General features: G+C 40.1%; 2 protein-coding genes across 2 annotated transcripts; both read left to right on the top strand.

Annotated features, from left to right (window-relative positions):
• The first annotated feature begins 244 nt into the window (after positions 1–244).
• Positions 245–9023, top strand: krt15.2 (keratin 15, type I gene 2). The gene is made up of 8 exons (XM_002939037.4): positions 245–778; positions 2333–2415; positions 3203–3359; positions 3803–3964; positions 5635–5760; positions 6958–7178; positions 8109–8137; positions 8261–9023. Exons 1-8 carry the CDS (start codon positions 323–325, stop codon positions 8356–8358), a joined length of 1332 nt encoding a protein of 443 aa, XP_002939083.3. The 5' UTR covers positions 245–322; the 3' UTR covers positions 8359–9023.
• Positions 9024–18985: 9962 nt separating this feature from the next.
• krt34 (keratin 34) lies at positions 18986–25261 on the top strand. The gene is made up of 7 exons (XM_002939036.4): positions 18986–19433; positions 20210–20292; positions 21149–21305; positions 21859–22020; positions 22397–22522; positions 23671–23891; positions 24758–25261. The coding sequence occupies exons 1-7, from the start codon at positions 19083–19085 to the stop codon at positions 24858–24860; spliced, it is 1203 nt and encodes a 400-aa protein (XP_002939082.4). The 5' UTR covers positions 18986–19082; the 3' UTR covers positions 24861–25261.
• Positions 25262–27056: the final 1795 nt, after the last annotated feature.

Below are 27056 nucleotides of genomic sequence, written 5' to 3' on the forward strand. Positions count from 1 at the left end.
TGAAAAAAAAAAAAATAGAAAGAATATGAAAAATGTATATAACCTGGGGCAACGCTCGTATACGGTAATTACGGCTTAAAAATGCAGCAGTTAAAAAGTCATCTGCTGCTTAAAAAATGTCCAAATGGCCAATGAGGGTTTGTCCGTCAACGTAGCATTTTCCTAGGGGCAGAAATCTTCAAAAAAAACAAAACATGTCATTAGTAAAGTTACACCCTAGATGAATAGTATAAATGAAGGTTCAGGCAACAAGGTTACTCGCACTGCGGGCTGAAACGCTGTAAGACACGCGTCGCTCTTGGAACCATCTCCCACCATCGCAATGAGCTATAGCCTCTCTCAGAGCAGCTCATCTAGAATGAGCAGTGGAATCTCCTCCAGGCTCTCTGATGGGATCTACAGAGCTGCTAGTATGCAAGGGGGTTATGGAGGATCTGGCGTTTCCATGTCCAGTGCCAAGTTCACATCAGCAGCTGGGTCAGGGATGGGCTTTGGCTCTGGATTTGCCAGTGGGGCATCCGCTGGTAGTGGGGCCTTCTATGGAGCCAGCTTTAGTTCAGGGGGTGGAGATGGGCTGCTGTCTGGCAATGAGAAGTACACCATGCAGAACCTAAATGACCGCCTTGCCAGTTACTTGGCTAAAGTGAAGACTTTGGAGGTGGCCAACACTGACCTGGAGGCCAAGATACGTGATTGGTATTCTAAGCAAGGGTCAGTCGCTGTCAGTGAACAAAGCTTTGGAACCTTGTACACCTCTATTGGTGAACTACGTCAAAAGGTGAGTCAATATTACTGGGAAAAATCCCAGTTCCTCAGTGAGTGCAGCAATACCCAACACCAACAGGTTGCGAGGTTTCAATCAAAGGTTCATTTATTTTACTTTTCTAGGATTTCTAAATGCAACACAACAGGATAGTTTTAATTGCTGTTTTTTTGGATAGATACAGGTATCGGACCCCTTATGCGGAAACCCATTATCCAGAAAGTTCCGAATTACGGAAAGGCCATCTCCTATAGACTCCATTATAATCAAATAATTCACATTTTTAAAAAAATTCCTTTTTCTCTGTAATAATAAAACAGTACCTGTACTTGATCCCAACTAAGATATAATTACCCCTTATTGGGGCAGAAAAGCCCTATTGGGTTTATTTCATGGTTAAATGATTCCCTTTTCTCTGTAATAATAAAACAGTACCTGTACTTGATCCCAACTAAGATATAATTACCCCTTATTGGGGGTAGAACAGTTCTATTGGGTTTATTTAATGGTTAAATGATTCCCTTTTCTCTGTAATAATAAAACAGTACCTGTACTTGATCCCAACTAAGATATAATTACCCCTTATTGGGGCAGAAAAGTCCTATTGGGTTTATTTAATGGTTAAATGATTCCCTTTTCTCTGTAATAATAAAACAGTACCTGTACTTGATCTCAACTAAGATATAATTACCCCTTATTGGGGGCAGAACAGCCCTATTGGGTTTATTTCATGGTTAAATGATTCCCTTTTCTCTGTAATAATAAAACAGTACCTGTACTTGATCCCAACTAAGATATAATTACCCCTTATTGGGGGCAGAACAGTCCTATTGGGTTTATTTAATGGTTAAATGATTCCCTTTTCTCTGTAATAATAAAACAGTACCTGTACTTGATCCCAACTAAGATATAATTACCCCTTATTGGGGGCAGAACAGTCCTATTGGGTTTATTTAATGGTTAAATGATTCCCTTTTCTCTGTAATAATAAAACAGTACCTGTACTTGATCCCAACTAAGATATAATTACCCCTTATTGGGGGCAGAACAGCCCTATTGGGTTTATTTAATGGTTAAATGATTCCCTTTTCTCTGTAATAATAAAAGTACCTGTACTTGATCCCAACTAAGATATAATTACCCCTTATTGGGGCAGAACAGTCCTATTGGGTTTATTTAATGGTTAAATGATTCCCTTTTCTCTGTAATAATAAAACAGTACCTGTACTTGATCCCAACTAAGATATAATTACCCATTATAGGGGGCAAAATAATCCTATTGGATTTATTTAATATTAAAATGTTTTTTAGCAGACTTAAGTTATGGAGATCCAAATAACGGAAAGTTCCCCAGGTTCCGAGCATTCTGGATAACAGGTCCCATACCTGTATCAGTAAACATGACACCATGTACGTTTAAGAGTTGCTGCCATTTCCTATGCTAACGTCTGCCATCTTAGTCCTGATCACATTTCTGTCACAATAATCTTTCCCCGTTGAAGTGTTTAAGACGTTATCACTGGAGATCATTGGCTTATTCTCCAAAGCTGACTCCTGTTTGCCTCCTAGATTTTAGCTGCCACCATTAACAACTCAAAGCTTGTCCTGGAGATCGACAATGCAAGATTGGCTGCTGATGACTTCAAACTCAAGTGAGTATATAGATTAAACACATCTTTCAATAAAGATGTCTTATATGTACAGTTGGAGGCCCATAGCTCTCTCATTGTCCCATTATATTTTTTCCAAAACAGGAGAAAAAAAATTGAAAAAGAGTAAAAGGCATGAATTTCATTTAGATCAGGGTTGTCCAGCTCAGGCCTGCAGGGTCCATGTGGCCTACAAAGAGATGTTTATGGTCCACTAGACGGCTCAAGAGTTCCACTGATGTCTTTGGATCACATCATCATTTTATTATAATCTGGGCCCTGAACATGAAGTATTTTATTACATAAACCCTTATATGGAAAAAGGTTAGAGGTAGGGTCCCCATACACGTTGAGATTCGCTCGCTTGGCGAGAACGCCAAGTGAGTGGATCTTCACCCGATAACCCACCTACGGGTGGGCGATATCGGGGAGCATGTAGGAAAAAAAAAAATATTCCAATCGTTTGGCGGCAATGGGGCAGTTGGTTCGGGACCGCATCAACAAGCTGATGTGGTCCCCAATCCAATTGAATTTTCTAACCTGGCTGATCGATATCTGGCCAATTTTAGGCCAGATATTGGTCGGGCAGGCCCCTCGTTTCTGCCCCTACACGGGCCGATAAGCTGCCGAATTGGTCTAAGGGACTGATATCGGCAGCTACTATCAGCCCGTGTATGTGGACCTTTAGAGGTACATTTTATGGTGCTCCTCAATGATTGTTTGGCTTACAGCATCACTGTTATCTGGATATATAGACCTTTTTGAACTCAAAAGTAATATTAATTGACAGGTATGAGAATGAGTTTTCCCTGCGTCAGACAGTCGAAAATGACATCAGTGGCCTGAGACATATCTTGGATGACCTGACCATGACCAGATCTGATCTGGAGCTCCAGATTGAAAGCCTAAAGGAAGAACTGATTTACTTGAAGGCAAACCATGAGGAGGTAGGATAGGCACATCAAACACACATCTATAAATACACCAATACCAATCATTAATTGTCATCTTCCCATGAAAGAATGGATTTTTTTGAGATATAAAAATGTTGCTTTCAGTTGTCTAGTGGTCTAAGGTCACATCATTTGAAACATCTGAATTCAATTCAGCCAGGCTATAAGGCTTCGGCTGAATTAAAATCCTATAAAAAAGTCTTAGTTTTGGCCGATTGGGATTTGGTGCATTCCTAATTTTAATATTTACATGACAAATATCAATTCGGCTGCACTGGGAAGGGATGGGTATGTACGTTTGCTTCTTTAGACCTACCATATTAGAGCCAATGGTTGTCTCTCAGCAGTACACGGTCTATGTTGTCTACTACCTGAACATTGGTCATTGAAATGATTAATGTAATAAAATATCACGTGTCCATGTTTGTTTTGGGTAGGAAGTCTCTGAGAAAAAGCAGCATGCAGCAGGAACGGTGAGCGTGGAGTTGGATGCTGTTCCTGGTGTCGGCCTTCTAAACACACTGAATGACCTTAGGGAGCAGTATGAATCTATTGCGGATAGAAACAGACGGGAAGCTGAAGCTTGGTTCCTCAGCCAGGTGGGGACTGTTTTCAATGCTTTATTAACGTTTTTACTGATTTACTGGTTTATTTTCATTCATTTATATTAGCGGGTTAGCTCTGTAAGTCAAAAATACTTGTATGGGGGGGGAGGGGTACCACAAATGCTCTGTTCCTACGACTGGACTATGATTCTGACCCAGGCAAAAGGTGGCCATAGACATAAAAGGAGAAGGAAAGGCTAATAAAGAGTTAATCTCAAGTTGCAGGCATACCTTCAGTTCTCTCAATAGTGCCCTTAAGTCTCCCCATATTTCAGATGATCAGAAGCCAAACAGGAAGAAAAAACGCTGAGCTGTGTAAAGAAAGTTCCCATAATGCCTCACTCCTGCACCAAGACCCAGACCCGTGTACATGCTCAGTTAGTTAGACTATGAGGAAGCTTCCTGCTGATTGGTTCAGATTCACCTTCCTAAGGGGGGGGGAGTTCTTAGCATTCTTGAGGGAGGAGGAGCAGAAGAGAGGAGAGAGCAGAAAGCTGCGTGTCTCTGGCAGAGGAAAACAGACAGAGAACTCAGTGCAGCGTTTCTGTGAGTGCTTATGGCTGTATTTACATAGAACTTTCTGATAAAGCTTACTGAGTTTTTACATTTCTTTCTCCCTAATGACCAATTTCAGTGTGATCCGATAAATCCTAAGGTTAATGGGCACCCAACGATCGCACATCTACCGATTTTTCAAATCGATTGGGCAGGTTTGAAAATCTTCATTGGTAGCAATGAAATTTGCCCATTGTCCAGTTGTTTGTAGGACCAAGCCTAATTTCAACAAGATGATATAGCTTGAAACGGTTGTTTTTGTTGATGGACAAATTGTACTTTTAAACTATCGTTTTCAAGTAAAAGATATTAGTTAAAGGGCCTAACTCCCAGCAGCTCCCAGTAGGCACTTCCTCAGGTGAGCCGCTACTTAATATGGAGGAAGGGTTACCACACCAATGTGTGCGCACAGCATACACTCTTTCAATAACTTTGGGTGCCACTGGTTCTTAAAAAACATCACAATGGTTTATTGAACAACTTCATACAGTCTCAACAGCCAATCTCTATAGCTCGGGGGGGGGGGGGTTCCTAATTGATGTTGAAAGTATATCACAAGTGGCAGCAGGTCAGTGCACAAATAATATCATCACAATATCATTTATATCTCTATCTCAAATCACGAGGTAGTATTGCCTGCTTCCTGGTGACCAATCTCCATTACTAGGTAAAGCTGATAGAGGTGAATTACTCCAGGAACTATTTAGTCCTGAGCCGAGGCAGCCCAGATGCAGAGGTACCGCAGGGAACTAACCCACATTTATCTCCTCGTTGGAGCACAAGACTGCTCACTGAACTTTCACTCCTAGAGTGAACTATGACAAAATCTGACCTGTTGCTTCTTTTATGCTGGGCCTACCTCTGCCCAGGCCCTCTGGAGAACACCTAACCTCTTCCTGCAAGTGGGGGAATCCAAAAAAGAAAGAACACTCAGACTTTCATTTATATTACCTTGAGGAAACCTGACACCCTTGTCACAAGGGCAACTACTTCCTCTCCCATCTTATCAGGACCAGCCTAGCTGTCTCAATGCCAGGGTATAATAGCTAAAGGTTTTGGGGAAACCTTGCAAATATATATAATTTATAATTCTACTCTCATTGTATCAGGTTGAAGGTCTACAGAAAGAAGTTGTCAGCAGCACCCAGCAAATACAGAGCACCAAGAGTGAAAGCACCGAACTGAGACGTGGTTTGCAGAGTCTGGAGATTGAGCTGCAGTCCCAGTTGAGCGCTGTGAGTACAACATTGATTCTTCTGTACTCAATGCCGGCAGTGCTGGCTCTCCATATTGGAAGACCAAGAGCAACCAGCACAATACACATAGCAGGGAAGTTGGATCCCATTTATTAAGGACAAAAGAAGCTCAATGTTAATTGGCTGGGTTCCTCTGAGAACAAAAACTCTTTAGTTAACATGGCAAAGGAAATGGTTGGTTCCAAATAGTCATCAAAGTTAGAGCACAATTCTCTTCAAATAAGTAGAACAGATAGCTCGTTAGTAAATGAATATTTGTATTTAGTAGATTCAGTTGTACAGGTTTGGGACCCATTATCCAGAAAGCTCGGGACCAAGGGTATTCGAGTATTGGAGGCAATAGGGCTGTTCTGCCCCCAATAAGGGGTAATTATATCTTAGTTGGGATCAAGTACAGGTACTGTTTTATTATTACAGAGAAAAGGGAATCATTTAACCATTAAATAAACCCAATAGGGCTGTTCTGCCCCCAATAAGGGGTAATTATATCTTAGTTGGGATCAAGTACAGGTACTGTTTTATTATTACAGAGAAAAGGGAATCATTTAACCATGAAATAAACCCAATAGGGCTGTTCTGCCCCAATAAGGGGTAATTATATCTTAGTTGGGATCAAGTACAGGTACTGTTTTATTATTACAGAGAAAAGGGAATCATTTAACCATTAAATAAACCCAATAGGGCTGTTCTGCCCCCAATAAGGGGTAATTATATCTTAGTTGGGATCAAGTACAGGTACTGTTTTATTATTACAGAGAAAAGGGAATTATTTAACCATTAAATAAACCCAATAGGGCTGTTCTGCCCCCAATAAGGGGTAATTATATCTTAGTTGGGACCAAGTACAGGTACTGTTTTATTACTACAGAGAAAAAGTAAATGCATTTTAAAAATCTGGATTATTTCATTAAAATGGAGTCTATGGGAGAAAGGCATTTCGTAATTCGGAGCTTTCTGGATAACAGGTTTCCGTATAACGGATCCCATACCTGTAATAAATGTAAATCCGTAGCTAGCTGCCCTTATTATATAATGTATTCTGATTATATATTGTGTGGTTCCTTACTTGGGACCTAGGGAGCTTTGATTGGATGCTGTATTGGTAGGACCCTCAGTATATGCCACATCTGGTTGGTACGAGTGTGTGGAACGTAGATTTCTTTGTTTCATATCTAGAAAGCCGGGTTAGAGGCATCGTTGGCAGAGACAGAAGGTCGCTACGCTGCACAGCTCTTCCAGATTCAGAACATCATTAGCAGCATGGAGGCTCAGCTTTCAGACCTTCGTTCAGACCTTGAGCGACAAAACCAGGAATACAGGACTTTATTAGACATCAAGAGTCGCCTAGAACAGGAAATTGCCACATACCATCAGCTCCTGGAAGGACAGGGAGGCCTGTGAGTACATTGCTTAAAGCATTTCCCTTGGTAAATAACTCATGGTCTGCTTCCCATCATCTTAAATTATAGAGGGACATTAAAGGACATGTAAAGCCTGCATTTTCCTACTGTCTATATAAGTTGGGCACCTATATTGCATCATTTATACTGCATATATCCCCTCTGTTTGCCAGCACCATCACATTTGGCAGCCATTTTCTCTCTGAAGCATCATCAGTGACATTTAAACATGTACACTGTTCATGCAAATAAGAATGCAGGTTTACACAGGCAGAACTTACATTGATAAAAAAGCACTGTGATGTTTAAGCAGTGGACAGCTAGAGCAGTGTTTCTATGGGAACCAGCAATGCCATCTCTTCAGTGGCTTCTAGACTGGAGGGCGTGTTTAGCAATCTGATCTGAGAAGAACTGAGCATGCTCAGTAGCCAACAGCCAAAGTAAATTCCTGAGGGAGGGGGTTGAGTGGGTTAGAGGAGGAGAAGGAATCCCAAGTGATTAAGGGGATGTTGCAGCCTTACTATTTCACCAAATGAGTGAATCTTTCCCATGATATATCATGTTAATGCAATTGTTTGGCCCTAGGGATTACAATGAAGGAGATATGAAAAGCCGGAGTGTGGAGCACATCAGCTCATTGGTGAGGTCTGCACTCCGACTTTTTGCATCCCCTTCATTGTTATGTGATCATTTGGCCCTAGGGCAAGAAAAATCAAGAAAAAAATCAAGCCTGTCCAATCGACGTCTGTCCGATTTTGCCCAGACATCAGTTTAAGTGGCTTGTCCAAGAGCCCCATACACGGGCAGATAAGCTGCTGAAATCTGCCCGTGTAAGGCCACCTGTAGAATGGAAAAAATCTCCAAACTGTCTGTTAATCTTTGCGCCTTTGAAGTCCAACTAATATCGGTACCGTTTTATTCTTGCAGAATCGCAGCTGGAGCAAATAGCAGTTCAGGTAGGAGTTGTTTTTTTTACATTTCTAAGAGGGAAACTAATGGGAAAATTAAGATATTGGGATCCTTCGTCAAACATATAGATGTAAAATGTTGTAAAATACTAATTACTCTATTTCCATCAGGGTCCAGCAGTGGAAGCACAACTACCCGGGTACATGCCATAATAAAGGAAGAATCTGGTGGAAAGGTGGTGTCTTCCACACTTCTCAAGTCTTTCTGAGATGTTCCTGCCGACCAGAGACACCTCCAGCATGGGATTTAGGGGCAGAGAATAACGGTGTGAGCTGCTACGGAACCCTCTTTCATACCCAGGGGCTTCATACAGAAACACAGAGAAGGCTTTGTGCTGTCTTCCCATTCTCAGACTATTAGACAAGAGCTCTCTTAAGGTCCCCATACACGGCCGATTCTAGCTGCCGATATGGGTCCCTTAGACAGATTCGGCAGCTAATCGGCCCGTGTATGGGCACTACCGACGGGCCTGCCCGACTGATATCTGGCCTGAAATCGTCCAGATCTCGATCGGGCAGGTTAGAAAATACAGTCGGATCGTTGATGCAGTCCCTGGACCCACTTTTCCTATTCCCGTCGTTATAATTCGATCGTTTGGCCTGGATTCTCCCGATATCGCCCACCAGTAGGTGGGGATATCGGAGAAGATCCACTCGCTTGGCGACATTGCCAAACGAGCGGATCGGCCCATGTATGGGGACCTTTACTGTGTGTAACCCCATAAAGCGGAGAAGGTTTTACTAAAATATTGAATAAAATGATTTCAATGTAATAAACAAACATAACTACACTGATAATCTGCAAAACCTTGTCACTTGGTGGAGAATGTTCTTTCTAAGTCAAATAAAGGTCTTCATGGGTTGTGCAGATGTTGATTTTGTTGTTGTTTATTTGCTACTTTTTAGGTGATTTCTTTCTTATAGTCACCATAAAGGAATGGGGAACTTCCATAAAGGGGAACTCCACCGAAACACAACTTTTTGAAAATAAAACATAATATCAAGCAACTTTGCAATATACACCAATTAAAAAATATGCAGCCTTTTCATGATGTTTAATGTAATAATCAGTTAATGTAATAAAACAGTTCCCTAAGCCCCCCCCCTGTTCCCTAAGCCCCACCCCCTGTTCCCTTGCTGATCTGGCTGACTACTTTGTGACTCAAATAAAATGTAACAGTAGACGCCTGTCCCTCAGCCTGCCTTCAGCCTGCCTCCTCCCAATCCCACAATTCCCTGCTGCACATGTGATGTAAGGAAAGGAACATCCCAGTGCAATGCATTGTGGAAGAAAGGTTTGTGAGTGATACTCAGCGCTATAGGTGTCCTCGTGCTTAATTGCTTTCAGCCTTCAATGTAGACAATAAGCGTGGTGCTCAAATCTCCTGCTGCTTCCTCCAAAGAAAATACCCCTCTTGGATGGGTATTAAAACATGTGCAGACCCAGTGTGTTGGAGGCGCATGAAAAATAAAAAATAAAAATACAAAATAGTGCAATATGTTTCAAAAGTTAATGAAACTGAAAAGAAAGAGTTATGCCTATAACTCTAAATAATGGCAAAGTGCAGATAAAATATACAAATGGCAGAGTGGTGTAGTTGCACACTCACCAGATGGTAGTTAAGATATGCAGAGGTAAGTAAAGTCCACTGTTGATAGAGGTAGGTTCAAGGTCTCCATTCAGTTTGGGAAAACAGAATATAGTGTAATACCCTTTATTAAAAATAGTCCTGCTGCAGTACAGGCTACTTACAGTATCTGGATAAGAACAAAACGTATCAAAAATAGCTCAACCACTTAACAAAAGAATACAAAAATTATTATGTTATGTAGTTCCTGCATGCCATCTGTAAGCTGTGGAGTAGTTCTTACAATCTGTAACATCAGTGTTTTAGTCCCTCCTCCCCTGCCAAGATTTCAAATGATGCAGAAAGAGAAGAACAGTTTTGCAGCTGGATTTCAGCATATATCAAGCTTCATAAATCAGCAATTGTATTCTGACAGATGTAAAAGGAAATAAATGTTCCATCCACGCTGATACGGGTATCTTCATGAAACGTTCTGCTTATGGCAATGAGGTGTTAAAAAGATACTGATCGCTTAAAAATGTCTTAAGTACATGATAGATTTCCACTGTGAGAATGTGGCAGTGTTTGTATGTAGGTAACTCCCAAGCTTCATGGAATATTCAGGGATAGTAAAAGTGGAACTCAGCCAACATATACTTGGAACTTTCCGGCCCGTTCCGACCCTACAATGTTTTCCAGCCATTTTTCCCACAGCACCTGCTTCAGATAAGAACTCAGTTGGGCTTTTGCCAAAAGACAGGACTTTTTTTTTTACAACACCCCCGTTATGTGAAATGTTATCATGTCCAACGCAACTGTTGTTTTCTACTGATATTCTGAGACAATTTGCAATTGGTATTCATTTTTCATGGGTGAAAAAATTCGCCAGGCATGGATTTGTGGCAAACTTCCGTGTTTCGCCATTGGCTGATTTCTTTTGTGAAATGGGCGACAAAATTTGCTGCAGAAAAATTTTCTGTGCATCCAAAAATTGTCACCCCCGTCAAAAGAATTGTCTTGCGTCAAAAAGAACTGTCTCTCATCAAAAGAATTGTTTCTCGCGTCAAAAAGAACTGTCTCTCATCAAAAGAATTGTTCCTTGCGTCAAAAAGAACTGTCTCTCATCAAAAGAATTGTTCCTTGCGTCAAAAAGAACTGTCTCTCATCAAAAGAACTGTTCCTTGCGTCAAAAAGAACTGTCTCTCATCAAAAGAATTGTTCCTTGCGTCAAAAAGAACTGTCTCTCATCAAAAGAATTGTTCCTTGCATCAAAAAGAACTGTCTCTCATCAAAAGAATTGTTCCTTGCATCAAAAAGAACTGTCTCTCATCAAAAGAATTGTTCCTTGCGTCAAAAAGAACTGTCTCTCATCAACAGAATTGTCTCGCCCCAGCGGCCCAGTCCGACCTTTGCCAGCGCTCCCCCTACTGACTGTTCCTCCCCGACACGTTCAATTTATACGCTCTCGGGGAGGACGTCAGGCGGGGGCCCTGCGGGGGGGGTTAGGGGGGCCCCTGGGGGGGTTAGGGGACGCGGCTGGGGCACCTGCAGGGCCCCTGGGGCGGGAGCCCCGGTGGGCCCTGCACCCCCCAGTCCGACCCTGTCTCTTGCGCCAAAAAGAATTGTCTCTCATCAAAAGAATTGTCGCGTGTCAAGTGTATTATCGCTCGCGGAATTTTTTGGCGAAGCGAAATGGGACTAATTCGCTCACTACTATTCTCCTGTTTTAAAGCAAATATCATATTGGTTGCTATGGGTTACTGCTCCAGGGCAAACTTAGTACCTTTTATTACATATGGGGGATAGACTAGTATCATGAGTTGATTATTTGATTAGCCACTGGCCAGCATATGGCTTATTTTTGTCTCCTTTTTCACCCCAGTCTCAATGTACAGGGAGAACATATAGCGATACTTCATAATCAGCATTTTTGCTATGTGCAAAACTATTTATGCACAATAAATATGGCATTTTAACATGTGTAACTGCCTTGAATTGCGCCCCCAACAGGAGCTGAGCCTCAGCGGATATTAGTGGTATTGCAGCCTTTGGTTTAGAGCCCAGACCTGGTTCTGTTGTGGTTTAACATAAATATTTTCCCTTTAGTATAGAAACACCTGGAACAGAGCCACAAGCACTGGAATAGAAATCATTGTAAAATGTTGTTTTACAAGCAGAGAAATTACTTTTTATAACTGTTCAATTAGATAATTACTGGGTGTGACCCGAAAACTGTGCCGTGCACCCACAGAGGCTTCGGTTACTGTATTTAGTGCCCTAAAACAACACAGAATGATTTATGTAGCTGTTGGCAGCCTGACAGGCATATTGTGTGTGTGTGAAACAGCTGAGATACAGTGTAAGGCATTAGCGGCATTAAAATAAAAAACAAAGCTGAAAAGAACTGGAAATCACTCAATTCCTAACCTTTTGCAACTTTGCACTATTGATTTTTTTATAGTTGTTATAATATTTATGTTATAATATTTTCTTTTTATTTACATAGCCAAACAAAAAGTTTCGCATTATATAGACAGCATGATTAATGGCTATATCATTACAGACAAACTACAGAAGAGAAATAACAGGTAAGGACAAAGGAAGAGAGACAAAGAAGAAAAAAAGATAATGAGAAGCATAGCAAGATAAATTAAATGTAGAGGTATGGGATCCCTTATCCGGAAACCTGTTATCCAGAAAGTTCTGAATTACAGAAAGGCCATCTCCCATAGGCTCCATTATAAGCAAATAATTCCAGTTTTTAAAAATGATTTCCTTTTCCTCTGTAATAATAAAACAGTACCTGTACTTGATCCCAATTAAGATATAATTACCCCTTATTGGGGCAGAACAGCCCTATTGGGTTTATTTCATGGTTAAATGATTCCCTTTTCTCTGTAATAATAAAACAGTACCTGTACTTGATCCCAACTAAGATATAATTACCCCTTATTGGGGGCAGAACAGCCCTATTGGGTTTATTTCATGGTTAAATGATTCCCTTTTCTCTGTAATAATAAAACAGTACCTCTACTTGATCCCAACTAAGATATAATTACCCCTTATTGGGGCAGAACAGCCCTATTGGGTTTATTTCATGGTTAAATGATTCCCTTTTCTCTGTAATAATAAAACAGTACCTGTACTTGATCCCAACTAAGATATAATTACCCCTTATTGGGGGCAGAACAGTCCTATTGGGTTTATTTCATGGTTAAATGATTCCCTTTTCTCTGTAATAATAAAACAGTACCTGTACTTGATCCCAACTAAGATATAATTACCCCTTATTGGGGGCAGAACAGCCCTATTGGGTTTATTTCATGGTTAAATGATTCCCTTTTCTCTGTAATAATAAAACAGTACCTGTACTTGATCCCAACTAAGATATAATTAGATCCAAATTATGGAAAGACCCCTTATCGAGAATACCCTTGGTCCCGAGCATTCTTGATAACAGGTCCTATATCTGTACTCTGGAATGACTGTTGGGTATTTCTTGCAGGGGGAATAGATGGCAATATTCTCTAACAATTCCTGGCATAACAAAAACACATGAAACAGGAAGTGATACTTGTAAAGAAAATGTCAGGGCGACACCCCATATAAATCCTAATACATTCCCAGCATTGTTTAAATTATATGTAATAATGAGTTCATGTAACCATGTATGTGTGCGTTTTACAGTGTGTCCAAAACCCAGGCCAAAGGGGGAGATAAAATGACCTTACAATAACTAAAAGTTAGCGTAACAAAGGCACAGATGTGAACTCTGCAGGTATTGGTGGGAAACAGGTATATACAGGGAATATGAAGATACACAGTGACACTATTTTGCTTGAATGGAGTTGGTCACAGGAAAAAATGTTTTTTTTCCCAGCAGAATCCTGCATTGTAGTCTGTTTTTCAAAAGAGCAAACTGATTTTTTAAAATATTTCTTAATTTCCCAGGTGCCCTCAGTCACACTTTACTGCTGCGCTGCAAGTTGGAGTGATATCCCCCCCCCCTCACCCCCAGCAGCCGATCAGCAGAACAATGGGAAGGGAGCAAGATAGCAGCTCCCAGTAGGTATCAGAATAGCACTCAATAGTAAGAAATCCAAGTCCGGCTTGGGACTCCTCCAGTTACATGGGAGTAGGAGAAACAATAGGTTAGCTGAAAGCAGTTCTAATGTGTAGAGCTGGCTGAAAGCTCAGACTCAGGCACACTTTACTGCTGCGCTGCAAGTTGGAGTGATATCCCCCTCCCCCCCAGCAGCCGATCAGCAGAACAATGGGAAGGGAGCAAGATAGCAGCTCCCAGTAGGTATCAGAATAGCACTCAATAGTAAGAAATCCAAGTCCGGCTTGGGACTCCTCCAGTTACATGGGAGTAGGAGAAACAATAGGTTAGCTGAAAGCAGTTCTAATGTGTAGCGCTGGCTGAAAGCTCAGACTCAGGCACAATGCACTGAGATGGCGCCTACACACCAATATTACAGCTACAAATACATTTGTTGGTTGAAGAATAAAAGGTTAAATGGCAGAGGGAATTATTTGCTGTGTAACAGTGTCATTTAGAAATAAAAAGTACCCCATAAAAATCATGGCAGAATCCCTTTAAGTTGTCTTTGAGATTGATAAACAATGAAGTATTCAAACAGCTTTACTAGATAATTACTGAAGGGAATAATGTTAAAAACATAATTGTGAATGTAGCATATATTATTAATAAAGAGTCAATGGTGACCAAATGCTCTTTCCATTTGGCAGCTGCTTTCTGTTCTGCCTTAGGCACAATGCAGCCAAGCACAATTAAAGATAAGGGTGCAGCCCCCCCCACCCTAAAAAAAATTCCACCTGCCATGTATATAATTAAAGAAAAACTATACCCCAAACAATGTAGGTCTCTATAAAAATATATTGCATAAAACAGCTCTGTGCTTCATCTATATAAATCATTTTCATAATAATATACTTATTTAGCAGTATGTGCCATTGGGTAATACTAAATAGAAACTGCCATTTTAAGTACTAAGGGCCGCCCCCTGGGATCATAGGAGTCACAGTGCACACAAACAAGCCAAGGCACACATACATGTTAGGCCCCATCAGCCAATGAATGGGCAGAGTTCTGCCTGTTACTCCCACACTACTTCCTGTTACAGTTAGAGCTGCATTACTTCCTGTCAGCCCAGCACAAAATGGCGGCTCAAGGGAAAGATGTAAAAGGGCAATATTTACTGATATATATATTCCAGTTTGGTGAGATTCTTTAATAGGCCCCTTAATATGATATAAACTATCTGTTGGTTACATATTCATTCTGGGGGGTATAGTTTTCCTTTAAAGGGGAACTCCACCCAAACACAACTTCATCATTTTGAAAAGAAAACATACTTTCAAGCAACTTTGCAATATACATCAACAAAAAAAATAGGCAGCCTTTTCATGATTTTTAATGTAATAATTAGTGATGAGCGAATCTGTCCCTTTTTGATTCTGCAAAAGTTTCGCAAAATGTCTAAAAAAATGTGTAAAATTGCAACACATTTGCAAAATGCAGCTACTGGACAAGGTTTTTAACACACGCAACTTTTTTGATGCAATGGTGACTTCCCCTCACTCTGCAAATTTTTGTTGTGGCTAATTTTTGCACCCGTTTCCCCTAAAAAATTCACCAGTGGCAAATGTCGGAATTTGATTGCGAAACCATGCCTGGTGAAAAATTTCTCTCATCTCTAGTAATAATATATTTTGGAACAGTTCCCTAAGCCATGCCCCCTGTTCCCTAAGCCCCGCCCCCTGTTCCCCTGCTGGTCTGGCTGACTACTTTGTGACTTAAATAAACTGTAACAGTAGTCGCCTATCCTCAGCCTGCCTCCCACAATTCCCTGCTGCACACGTGATGTCAATAAGGAAAGGAACATCCCAGTGCAATGCATTGTGGGTTATGTAGTTCCTGCATGCTGTCTGTAAGCTGAGGAGAAGTTGTTACAATGTGTAACATCAGTGTTTTAGTCCCTCCTCCCCTGCCAGGATTACAAATGATGCAGAAAGAGAAGAACAGTTTTGCAGCTGGATTTCAGCATATAAAAATGGTATTTATTCCTACTGTTTGAAGGAACAGATTTCAGGGATAGGGATATAAAGGGGTTTCTGTTTAACACATTTTTGTTTGGAAGCCGGAGTTCCCCTTTAAGATCCCTACACGTAAACAATGACACCTGAGTAGGTATATACCTTATTAATAGATTATAATTAGGTTTAAACAACTATCAATCATCTATGAAATCATTGAGAGCAATGGCTTTCTTTTCTAAGGGTTCAGATTGTAACTATAATCTACTGTAGACAAGAACAGGAGCACCAACGGATCTTTCATTGCTCCACATCTTAGGAGAATTCCCATCAGCCCACCTGCAGGGCCCCTGGGGCAGAAGCGCTGGTGGGCTCTGCACCCCCCAATCCGACCCTGGACTGCCATGCTTATTTTAGCCAGACACTGTGGGGCATTTGTCATTCAGTCGGCAGTTTCATCTCATACACTGTGCAAAGCCCTTTAGAGGGAAGCCTATAAAAGCTGGAAAGGTAGAAGTAATAGCTGCTAAAGCTTATAAACACACCTTTCTGCTTACACATGGTTTTCTTACTTTTCTTGCTTTGTAACTCCTGGTTTAAAACTGTTGATGTGGGTGAATTCATTTTCAAAGATCTTATATCTGATACCGGTATGGGATCCCTTATCCGGAAACCCATTATCCAGAAAGCTCCGAATTACGGAAAGCCCATCTCCTATAGACTCAATTTCAATCAAATAATATAGAATTTTAAAACTGATTTCCTTTTTCTCTGTAGTAATAAAACAGTATCTTGTAATTGATCCCAACTAAGATATAATTACCCCTTATTGGGGGCAGAACAGCCCTATTGGGTTTATTTCATGGTTAAATGATTCCCTTTTCTCTGTAATAATAAAACAGTACCTGTACTTGATCCCAACAAAGATATAATTACCCCTTATTGGGGGCAGAACAGCCCCATTGGGTTTATTTCATGGTTAAATGATTCCCTTTTCTCTGTAATAATAAAACAGTACCTGTACTTGATCCCAACTAAGATATAATTACCCCTTATTGGGGCAGAACAGCCCTATTGGGTTTATTTCATGGTTAAATGATTCCCTTTTCTCTGTAATAATAAAACAGTACCTGTACTTGATCCCAACTAAGATATAATTACCCCTTATTGGGGGCAGAACAGTCCTATTGGGTTTATTTAATGGTTAAATGCTTCCCTTTCCTCTGTAGTAATAAAACAGTACCTGTACTTGATCCCAACTAAGATATAATTACCCCTTATTGGGGGCAGAACAGTCCTATTGGGTTTATTTAATGGTTAAATGATTCCCTTTTCTCTGTAATAATAAAACAGTACCTGTACTTGATCCCAACTAAGATATAATTACCCCTTATTGGGGCAGAACAGCCCTATTGGGTTTATTTAATGGTTAAATGCTTCCCTTTCCTCTGTAGTAATAAAACAGTACCTGTACTTGATCCCAACTAAGATATAATTACCCCTTATTGGGGCAGAACAGTCCTATTGGGTTCATTTAATGGTTAACTGCTTCCCTTTCCTCTGTAGTAATAAAACAGTACCTGTACTTGATCCCAACTAAGATATAATTACCCCTTATTGGGGCAGAACAGTCCTATTGGGTTTATTTAATGGTTAAATGCTTCCCTTTCCTCTGTAGTAATAAAACAGTACCTGTACTTGATCCCAACTAAGATATAATTACCCCTTATTGGGGCAGAACAGCCCTATTGGGTTTATTTAATGGTTAAATGATTCTCTTTTCTCTGTAATAATAAAACAGTACTTGTACTTGATCCCAACTAAGATATAATTACCCCTTATTGGGGGCAGAACAGCCCTATTGGGTTTATTTAATGGTTAAATGATTCCCTTTCCTCTGTAATAATAAAACAGTACCTGTACTTGATCCCAACTAAGATATAATTACCCCTTATTGGGGGCAGAACAGCCCTATTGGGTTTATTTCATGGTTAAATGATTCCCTTTTCTCTGTAATAATAAAACAGTACCTGTACTTGATCCCAACTAAGATATAATTACCCCTTATTGGGGGCAGAACAGCCCTATTGGGTTTATTTCATGGTTAAATGATTCCCTTTTCTCTGTAATAATAAAACAGTACCTGTACTTGATCCCAACTAAGATATAATTACCCCTTATTGGGGGCAGAACAGCCCTATTGGGTTTATTTCATGGTTAAATGATTCCCTTTTCTCTGTAATAATAAAACAGTACCTGTACTTGATCCCAACTAAGATATAATTACCCCTTATTGGGGGCAGAACAGCCCTATTGGGTTTATTTCATGGTTAAATGATTCCCTTTTCTCTGTAATAATAAAACAGTACCTGTACTTGATCCCAACTAAGATATAATTACCCCTTATTGGGGGCAGAACAGCCCTATTGGGTTTATTTAATGGTTAAATGATTCCCTTTTCTCTGTAATAATAAAACAGTACCTGTACTTGATCCCAACTAAGATATAATTACCCCTTATTGGGGCAGAACAGCCCTATTGGGTTTATTTCATGGTTAAATGATTCCCTTTTCTCTGTAATAATAAAACAGTACCTGTACTTGATCCCAACTAAGATATAATTACCCCTTATTGGGGGCAGAACAATCCTATTGGGTTTATTTCATATTTAAATAGTTTTTCAGTAGAGATTTAAATTACAGAAAGACCCCTTATCCAGAAAAGCCCAGGTCCTAAGCATTCTGGATAACAGGTCCCATACCTGTATATGTATTTTCTATGCTATCAGCCATGGTAAAAAAATTCTACACCAATAAAGCATGCGTCATTTTAAATACAGACAAGCTTTAGGGAGTTGTAACCTCCAAACAATACAATTTACTTTGCTGGGTCATATACATATAAAAGATTTTATGAAAACATTATTTTTCAGAGCCAGCAGAAAAAATAATGAGAGGTTAACAACCCCTTATAATTATATTCTGCATCAGGCTAAATATTGTCTTTGTGCGCAGATTCCAAAAGAATCATATACTGTAAAATGTCATTTTTGTTGGGAGGGTGCATCGGTTTTTATAAAAGAAATAAAATTGTATACTCAGAAAACCAACCACTAACCCAAAATGGTAAATTTTATAGCTAGTGCTTTATGGCGTTTAATAAAAAAACGTCATATTATGTGTTTTTGTATCAAGACTGTAGACTGTCAACACCCACGGCTTTGATATAAAAAGGCACAACGCAAGCCGATGAGTTGCAAGAGACATTTGTTGGACACATCGAACTAGAGGTTTCCAGTCACCACCATGAGCGTCAAGCAAAGTCATCGTTTTTCATCCGGGTCTGGCTGCTGTGCCGTTACCCACAGCCTACATGGAGGCAGAGGCTTTGGAGGCCTCAGAGGTTCCTTCGGAGGGCACTGTGGTATGGGAGGTGGCCTCGGTGGTAGAAGCGAAGGCCTTCTAAATGTCGGCGAGAAAGAAACCATGCAGCAACTGAATGACCGCCTGGCCAACTATCTAGGCAGAGTCCGCTCTTTGGAGGAGGAAAACGGCCAGTTTGAGAGGAGAATTAGAGAATGGTATGACAAACAGGTTCCATACAACTTCCCTGACTTCAACAACTTTTTCAGGACTATTGAAGAACTTCAGAATAAGGTACTTTATCATATACTTTTCCTAGCACTGGGTTGTGGTAATGAATTCAGCTTATTATCTTGACAACATTAAGGTGTTTTATGCTTTTAGTATTTGAGAGAGGTGAGGAGACTGAAGTGGTATGTTATCCAAGGGAACTCAAAAGTTTTAAACAATATAAGTGCATGAAAGCTCTTGCTGTACCATTACCTAAACTTTTCTAGGCTTTTCTGTCCTATCCTTTTCTGCTATCTTCATCTACATACATATCTAATGTATCCGAAGTCACATTGCCTTTTGATCCTTTCCTGATTAATAAAACTGGAACATGATGAGCCCCTGGACTTTTCTTGAAAATGTTTCACGAACATGTTTCCCCGCTCATCCAAGTGGTTTCTTCAGTTGAACTTTTCAAGACAATTCAGAAAGTCCAGTTGCTTTAGACTCAATTTTACTAGATACTGTATATCATGACCTGGATGAATGAAAATCTTCATAGACACATAGTCCAGAAAGCTTGGAAATACGCCAATGCCATTTCCCATGGTGTCCTATTTCAACCAACAGTTCTTCATTAAGACTTGCCTTTTCTCTTTAATAAGAAGCCATTGCCCTGTATCTGATGGTATCTAAGATAGTTTAAATTCATGTTTTTCATTTTCAAATGGTTTTCAGTAGCATAGGGCATGGTTTTCCACATTATAGAAGGAGCCTATATCTGAAAACCCCAGGTTTAAAGCAACTCATACGTGCACAAACTAACATCCCATGTATCACTTAACTTTTACATATTCCAGATTCTCCATGCATGTACAGGAAATGCCAACTTAATCCTGCAGATTGATAATGCCAGACTCACCTCTGATGATTTTAGGAACAAGTAAGTTTTTATTTTTAAATCATATCATGTTATATAAATGGAAAGATAAGTAATAAAAGTGATAATAACAATAACATTGCAGTCTCACAGATCATGTCTTTTGGCTGCTGGGGTCAGTGACCCCCATTTGAAAACTGTAAAGGGTCAGAAGAGGAAAACAAATAATTCAAAACCTATAAAAAATAAAAATTGAAGACCAATTGCAAAGTTGCTGAGAACAGGCCATTCTATACCATAGTAAAAGTTAAGCTAAAGGCAAACCACCATTTTAATAGGGTTATGTAATATAAGGTGCAAAGTCTCTTCCAGTTATCAGAAGGTAGCATTTCCTGGCCGCCTGTTTAAAAGCAACAATCTTATTGGTTGCTATGGATTACGGCATCTGGGCGTCTTGTGCCTTTTATTACATTTAAGGGCTAGCTCTTTGAATATTTACAGAGATATTTCCAAGATATGCCTTGAAACCAAGAGATAGAAGTCATCATCTGCAGGAGCACGGTGGGATGATTAGAAAATAAACCCATCGTGGATGATCAATCTCCATATCTAGGACCCTCTGTCTTCCTTTTTTGGACTTTTTGTAGTTTCATAAAAAAATCAAAATGATTCACCACCCAGTACATTGATGGAATTCCCAGAAGGCCATAGCTCTTTTTGGAAACATTAATTCTTGCTTAATGAAACTTTATAACATTGTCTTTTGTGGACAGTGAATACTGATATATCTTGTACGCAAACCCAAACACCAAATTATATTCCTAAGACCTTTTTATTGGAAAAAAAACACACTTACCCACATTTCCAGTTCTTAGCAGAAGCCATTTTTAGTGCTCATTACTGGTCTGCCTTCTCATAGATTTGAAAGCGAAGCTGCTTTCCGCATGGGGGTTGAGGGAGACATGAATGGCCTTCGTCGAGTCCTGGAGGAGCTTAACCTGGGCAACAATGACCAAGAAATACAGCGACAGAATCTGAGTGAGGAGCTGACCTATCTGAAGAAGAATCATGCTGAGGTAAAAAGGAATAGAACCACCCAAACACAACTTAAATTTTTTGAAAAGTAAACATAATTTCATGATTTATTAATGTAATGATCTGGTTTGGAACAGTTCCATAAGCCCCACCCCCTATCCCCCTGCTGATCTGGTTGACTACTTTGTGACTCAAATAAACTGTAACAGTAGTTGCTTGTCCCTCAGGCTGCCTCCTCCCAATCCCACAATTCCCTGCTGCACACGTGATGCCAATAAGGAAAGGAACATCCCAGTGCAATGCATTGTGGGTTATGTAGTTCCTGCATGCTGCCTGTAAGCTGTGGAGAAGTTGTTACAATTTGTAACATCAATGTTTTAGTCCCTCCTCCCCTGCCAGAAACTCATTATTTATGCTTTCAGTTTACTGTCCTAAAGTGGGATCCTCAGTGGGCCAGAACCATATTTTATTTTGAACATCGTACTTGTTATTTCAAACATTGTTAGATGCTTAAAGAGGCCTGATAACATATCTGGGGATTCTATCAAAAAAAAACCCCTGTTCCTCATGACAATATTGTTTCTATTCATTTAGGAAGTCGGCAGCCTGCGCACTCAGCTGGGAGCAAGAGTAAATGTGGAAGTGAACGCTGCTCCTGCTGTGGATCTAAACCAAGTTTTGGGTGAAATAAGAGACCAATATGAAACCATAGTGGAGAGGAACAGGAGGGAAGCCGAGAACTGGTTCCTGAACAAGGTGCTGGGAGTTTTATTGTGGAATTTGGTTGTGAGCTTATTATAAAGCACCCAGAATTACTTACTTTCAATCTTTATGTAGGTCGTGTTACAAAACATTTCCACCATGGTGCATTGAGTGCTGCCCCTTTATTTACACATTGACTTCAAGTCTAGTTTTTGGGTATTAAATGGTAGAATACACACACCATTTATGAACATGACAACTGGTCTTTGTAATGTATTATTCCTGTGATCATTACCTACATTCATTCCATAACATTTGTCTTCCCCTTGATTTTTACTAACATTTCATATGATCAAATATGATTCTTTTTGAAATGCATTTTTAAACATGGCTCCAGCCTTCTGAAAGTTTTTGACTTTTTTGTTTTTAGAGTGAAGAGTTGAACCAGCAAATGAACAGCAGCGCCGATCAACTACAGACAGTCCACACTGAAGTCATCCAATTGAGAAATACTGTCCAAGGCCTGGAGATTGACCTGCAGTCTCAAAATAGCATGGTACATACACTTAGAAAGCTCTACTACTGATTGTAAAACCCAATAGGATTGTTTTGCCTCCAATAAGGGGTAATTATATCTTAGTTGGGATCAAGTACAGGTACTGTTTTATTATTACAGAGAAAAGGGAATCATTTAACCATGAAATAAACCCAATAGGGCTGTTCTGCCCCAATAAGGGGTAATTATATCTTAGTTGGGATCAAGTACAGGTACTGTTTTATTATTACAGAGAAAAGGGAATCATTTAACCATTAAATAAACCCAATAGGGCTGTTCTGCCCCAATAAGGGGTAATTATATCTTAGTTGGGATCAAGTACAGGTACTGTTTTATTATTACAGAGAAAAGGGAATCATTTAACCATGAAATAAACCCAATAGGGCTGTTCTGCCCCAATAAGGGGTAATTATATCTTAGTTGGGATCAAGAACAGGTACTGTTTTATTATTACAGAGAAAAGAGAATCATTTAACCATTAAATAAACCCAATAGGGCTGTTCTGCCCCAATAAGGGGTAATTATATCTTAGTTGGGATCAAGAACAGGTACTGTTTTATTATTACAGAGAAAAGGGAATCATTTAACCATGAAATAAACCCAATAGGGCTGTTCTGCCCCCAATAAGAGGTAATTATATCTTAGTTGGGATCAAGTACAGGTACTGTTTTATTATTACAGAGAAAAGGGAATCATTTAACCATGAAATAAACCCAATAGGGCTGTTCTGCCCCAATAAGGGGTAATTATATCTTAGTTGGGATCAAGAACAGGTACTGTTTTATTATTACAGAGAAAAGAGAATCATTTAACCATTAAATAAACCCAATAGGGCTGTTCTGCCCCAATAAGGGGTAATTATATCTTAGTTGGGATCAAGTACAGGTACTGTTTTATTATTACAGAGAAAAGGGAATCATTTAACCATGAAATAAACCCAATAGGGCTGTTCTGCCCCCAATAAGGATTAATTATATTATTTTAGCATCTAAACCTATTTCCAAAACAAGTGTTGCGTGGATCCCATGCAAAGCCTTATATACTATAGTCCTCTGTAACATTAACAATAACAAACTCAGTTTGTTAATATGTTTCATAAATGACCTAGGACTATTGCCTTTCTTAAAATGACATTTATTTATTTGTAGAGATCAGCTCTGGAAGGCACCTTGGCAGATACCGAATCCCGTTACGGCGGTCAACTTTCCCAACTACAGTTCCTTATCAATAACGTGGAAACACAACTAGGAAGCCTTAGATCAGATCTGGAAAGACAAAACTTTGAGTATAAGGCGCTCATGGATGTTAAGACACATCTAGAAATGGAGATTGCAACATACAGGCGCCTGCTTGATGGAGAAGACAGACAGTGAGTAGACTATGTTTTAAGCATTCGCTTTGTAAAACTGTAGTGCACTATTTGGCAGGTTATTGGCTAGCCAGGATCATAATAACTGCATACAGAATATCAGGTTTTAGCCATCAGTTGGGATCATTTACTATGACCATAGACAGAAGTTCAACAGCACTAGTTTTATATTTTTGTATTTTTTATAAGGATCGCTACAATTGGTTTATACGGGTCTGAGCATGGATCTAGGGAAGGGATATATGGCCATCAGGCTCTTTCCCCCTTGAACACAGCTCTGCCATGGGTTCTTTTTACATTGGAAATCTTTTTGGCTGAAGGGTGGTGGACAAAGTGACCCCCCCAAGTCTTGTGGTAAAGAGGGTCTAAAGATCTTTGCAGCCAGAAGGTCTTGGGAAAGTCGAGGATAAAGGGGCCATCCCAGTCTTAGAACAAAGGTGGGTCTGAAGTCTCTTTTTCATTGGAAAGTTGGGTGCCCACATTTGGAGGAGGGAGCACATTCATGGGGCACATACAGCTCTCTGATGCTCTCTCTCTATGCCCTGAGGCCAGAGACCTGTGGCAATTATTCTACTTGCAGGGCAGGGAGCAAAGTGCAAAAAACATGTCAGATTGTCCTTCAGGTGGTACTAGTATTCTGATGCCCAAACATTGTTCTCATATCTAAGCATCAGACCTGTACTAACATTGTTGAGTTTAGCTATAATTCCTAGTAGACTGAAGCAGTGTTCATAGTAATCCATGTTTTGTGCCAGTTTGGTTTAGAAATTCTTCATTCATGTGACTAGATACAACATATTTGTTCTGCTATCATTCCCAGGGTATATTGGTGTTTCTAACAATATTAAATGTCTTTCTTCTTGCAGACGAGGCTCAAGGCAATCAGGCGAAGTTAGAGACATGGGCTCAAACAGGTCAAGGACAGTGACCATGGTGGAAGACATTAAAGAAGGATTCCGTAAAGCTTAATGGCAATAGAAACAGCAAGATTGTACCCAGTTCTCTCGTAGTGTAACTCAATGTAGGCGATCATTTCTCTTTCCTTGCAAAAGCATTCAGCTAACCGACTTATTATTCTGTTGGTCGTCAGAAGTGGTGAAGGTGAAAGGGCTCATTTATCACACTTGGAAAATCCCACAGAATGCCCCTTGATATTAATGCATGCTAAGACCATGCTCTGAACACCTACATTCCCTTTGTAGCATTTCTAAACTTGCTGAATGGTTTTGCTCTTCTTTATCTGCATTGTTCCTCAGATCTCTCATATCTTGAGATTGTTCTGGTTTTCTTTTGATGGAGAAGCTCTTTCCAATTGCTCAAACCTGTACCTGTCACGTCTCTTAATAAACCTGTCTTATGCATTGAAGGAATTTGCTTCTCTTGCCGTGTTTTTGTGTGCTCTCTGCTCCTTGGCTGCCACTCTACAGAGAGCGGTTATTAAACAAATATCATGTGAGCTTATTCTTGTGGTTAGCAAGGGGAACTCGTATGTGCCAAGAATGCCTTCAAAACAAGAGGAGCTTAAGCTGAATAGATTTCACGCTGCAAGAATGTACTTGTTGAGATACCGGTCACATTGAAACAAAGTAATTAGGGGTAAAAATAAACACTATAGATGCAAATACTTGTCATTACTCTGAGACAGTCTCAAGACAAAGAAATAAAACCCTAGGAATAAAAATGGATATTGCTGAACCATAAAACTATACCCCCGAACAATGTAGGTAAAAAATATATTACATAAATAGCCCATGTGTAAAACCTGCTTCATATAAATCAACCATTTTCATAAAAATATACTTTTTTAGTAGTAGTATGTGCCATTGGGTAATCCTAAATAGAAAATTGCCATTTTAAGTACTAAGGGCCGTCCCCTGGGATCATACGATTCATGGTGCATACACACTAACCAAGGGCACATAGACATGTTAGGTCACATTAGCCAATGAATGGACATTATTATCTGCCATACCATATCCAAAAATGGTAGCTGTTACAGTACTTTACTATTACTCCTTCTTACCTTGGCAAAATGACTTTGCTACTCTTTCTTTTTGACTCTTACATTAGCTTTTACTCCCTAATTTTTGAATGCAATGGCAACTGCAAAACACTAAAATGGACAAAGTTGGGGCACTTAACTACATGCATTAGGCTCTTGCGCTGAGTGCCAATGGAGCAGTTCATTCTGCTCTGATGGATAGTGGACAGTTGCACATATGGACACAAGGGAATTAAGACCATCTTAAACCTTCCCTAAGCTTTTATACCCTTTTATACCTACAAAAGGGTTTGTGGTGAAGTGCACAGCTTTTAAAGGGTGGCAATAGGGTGGCCTAGGTTCTATAAGAATAATCATTAAGGTTTTTCTCTAGTCTCCTCCCACATTCCAAAAACTTAAATGGAGATTCATTGGCTACTTATGAACTGACTATAATGTATATGTAGTGTGAATATTAACCAGGGGTGGGCTAAGCAACCAGGCACCCTAGGCAACCTGGATGGACACCTCGCCCGTGCACCCTTCCCTATTGTGATAGACAGGCGACTGGGGCAAGAGAGTGCACACTAGCGGTAGGCAGAAGAGCTACCTGCCTGGTGTCCCTCTTCGTTGCAGCCTAGGCAAGTGCCCTTTCTGCCTACTTCTGGCCCTGATCTGATCAAAGTTATGACTTGACAGTAGGCTTGTGCAGTTATGATTGTGGTGTGCTTTATAAAGATTGTTTGTCATTTACATCAGTCCCTGCACCAGCAGAGCTTACACTCAAAGATTCATCACATATATTGTACAGTTAAGTAGTATCAAGCTTGATCCATGATGTTTTGTTTTAGAACTTCCTAGAACATAGGCCTCATATGGGTCCACAAATGGAATCGCGGTTCCGGTGGTTTCCCGCAGTCTTGTGTAACACCACTTTCATTAGAGCTACTTGCGACAAAAATGCACAAAATACACTCCACTTGGTGCCGCTTAGTCTTTCCTACCATCCATTCTGAAATAAGCTTTGCTGCGCCTATTGACTCAGGGGAACCCTGGCGCTGCCACCACCTTTAGACCAGTTGGTAGCTACAAGGTTCCCTCAGTGCCCTGCTTCAATTGCCATAGTTGAGTTGAACAAAAAACAAATGAGCGGTGAACACGGAAATATGCCAGTGAACCCTGGA

The sequence above is a fragment of the Xenopus tropicalis genome, chromosome 10 (genome assembly GCF_000004195.4).
Source record: "Xenopus tropicalis strain Nigerian chromosome 10, UCB_Xtro_10.0, whole genome shotgun sequence".
Classification (NCBI taxonomy): domain Eukaryota; kingdom Metazoa; phylum Chordata; class Amphibia; order Anura; family Pipidae; genus Xenopus; species Xenopus tropicalis.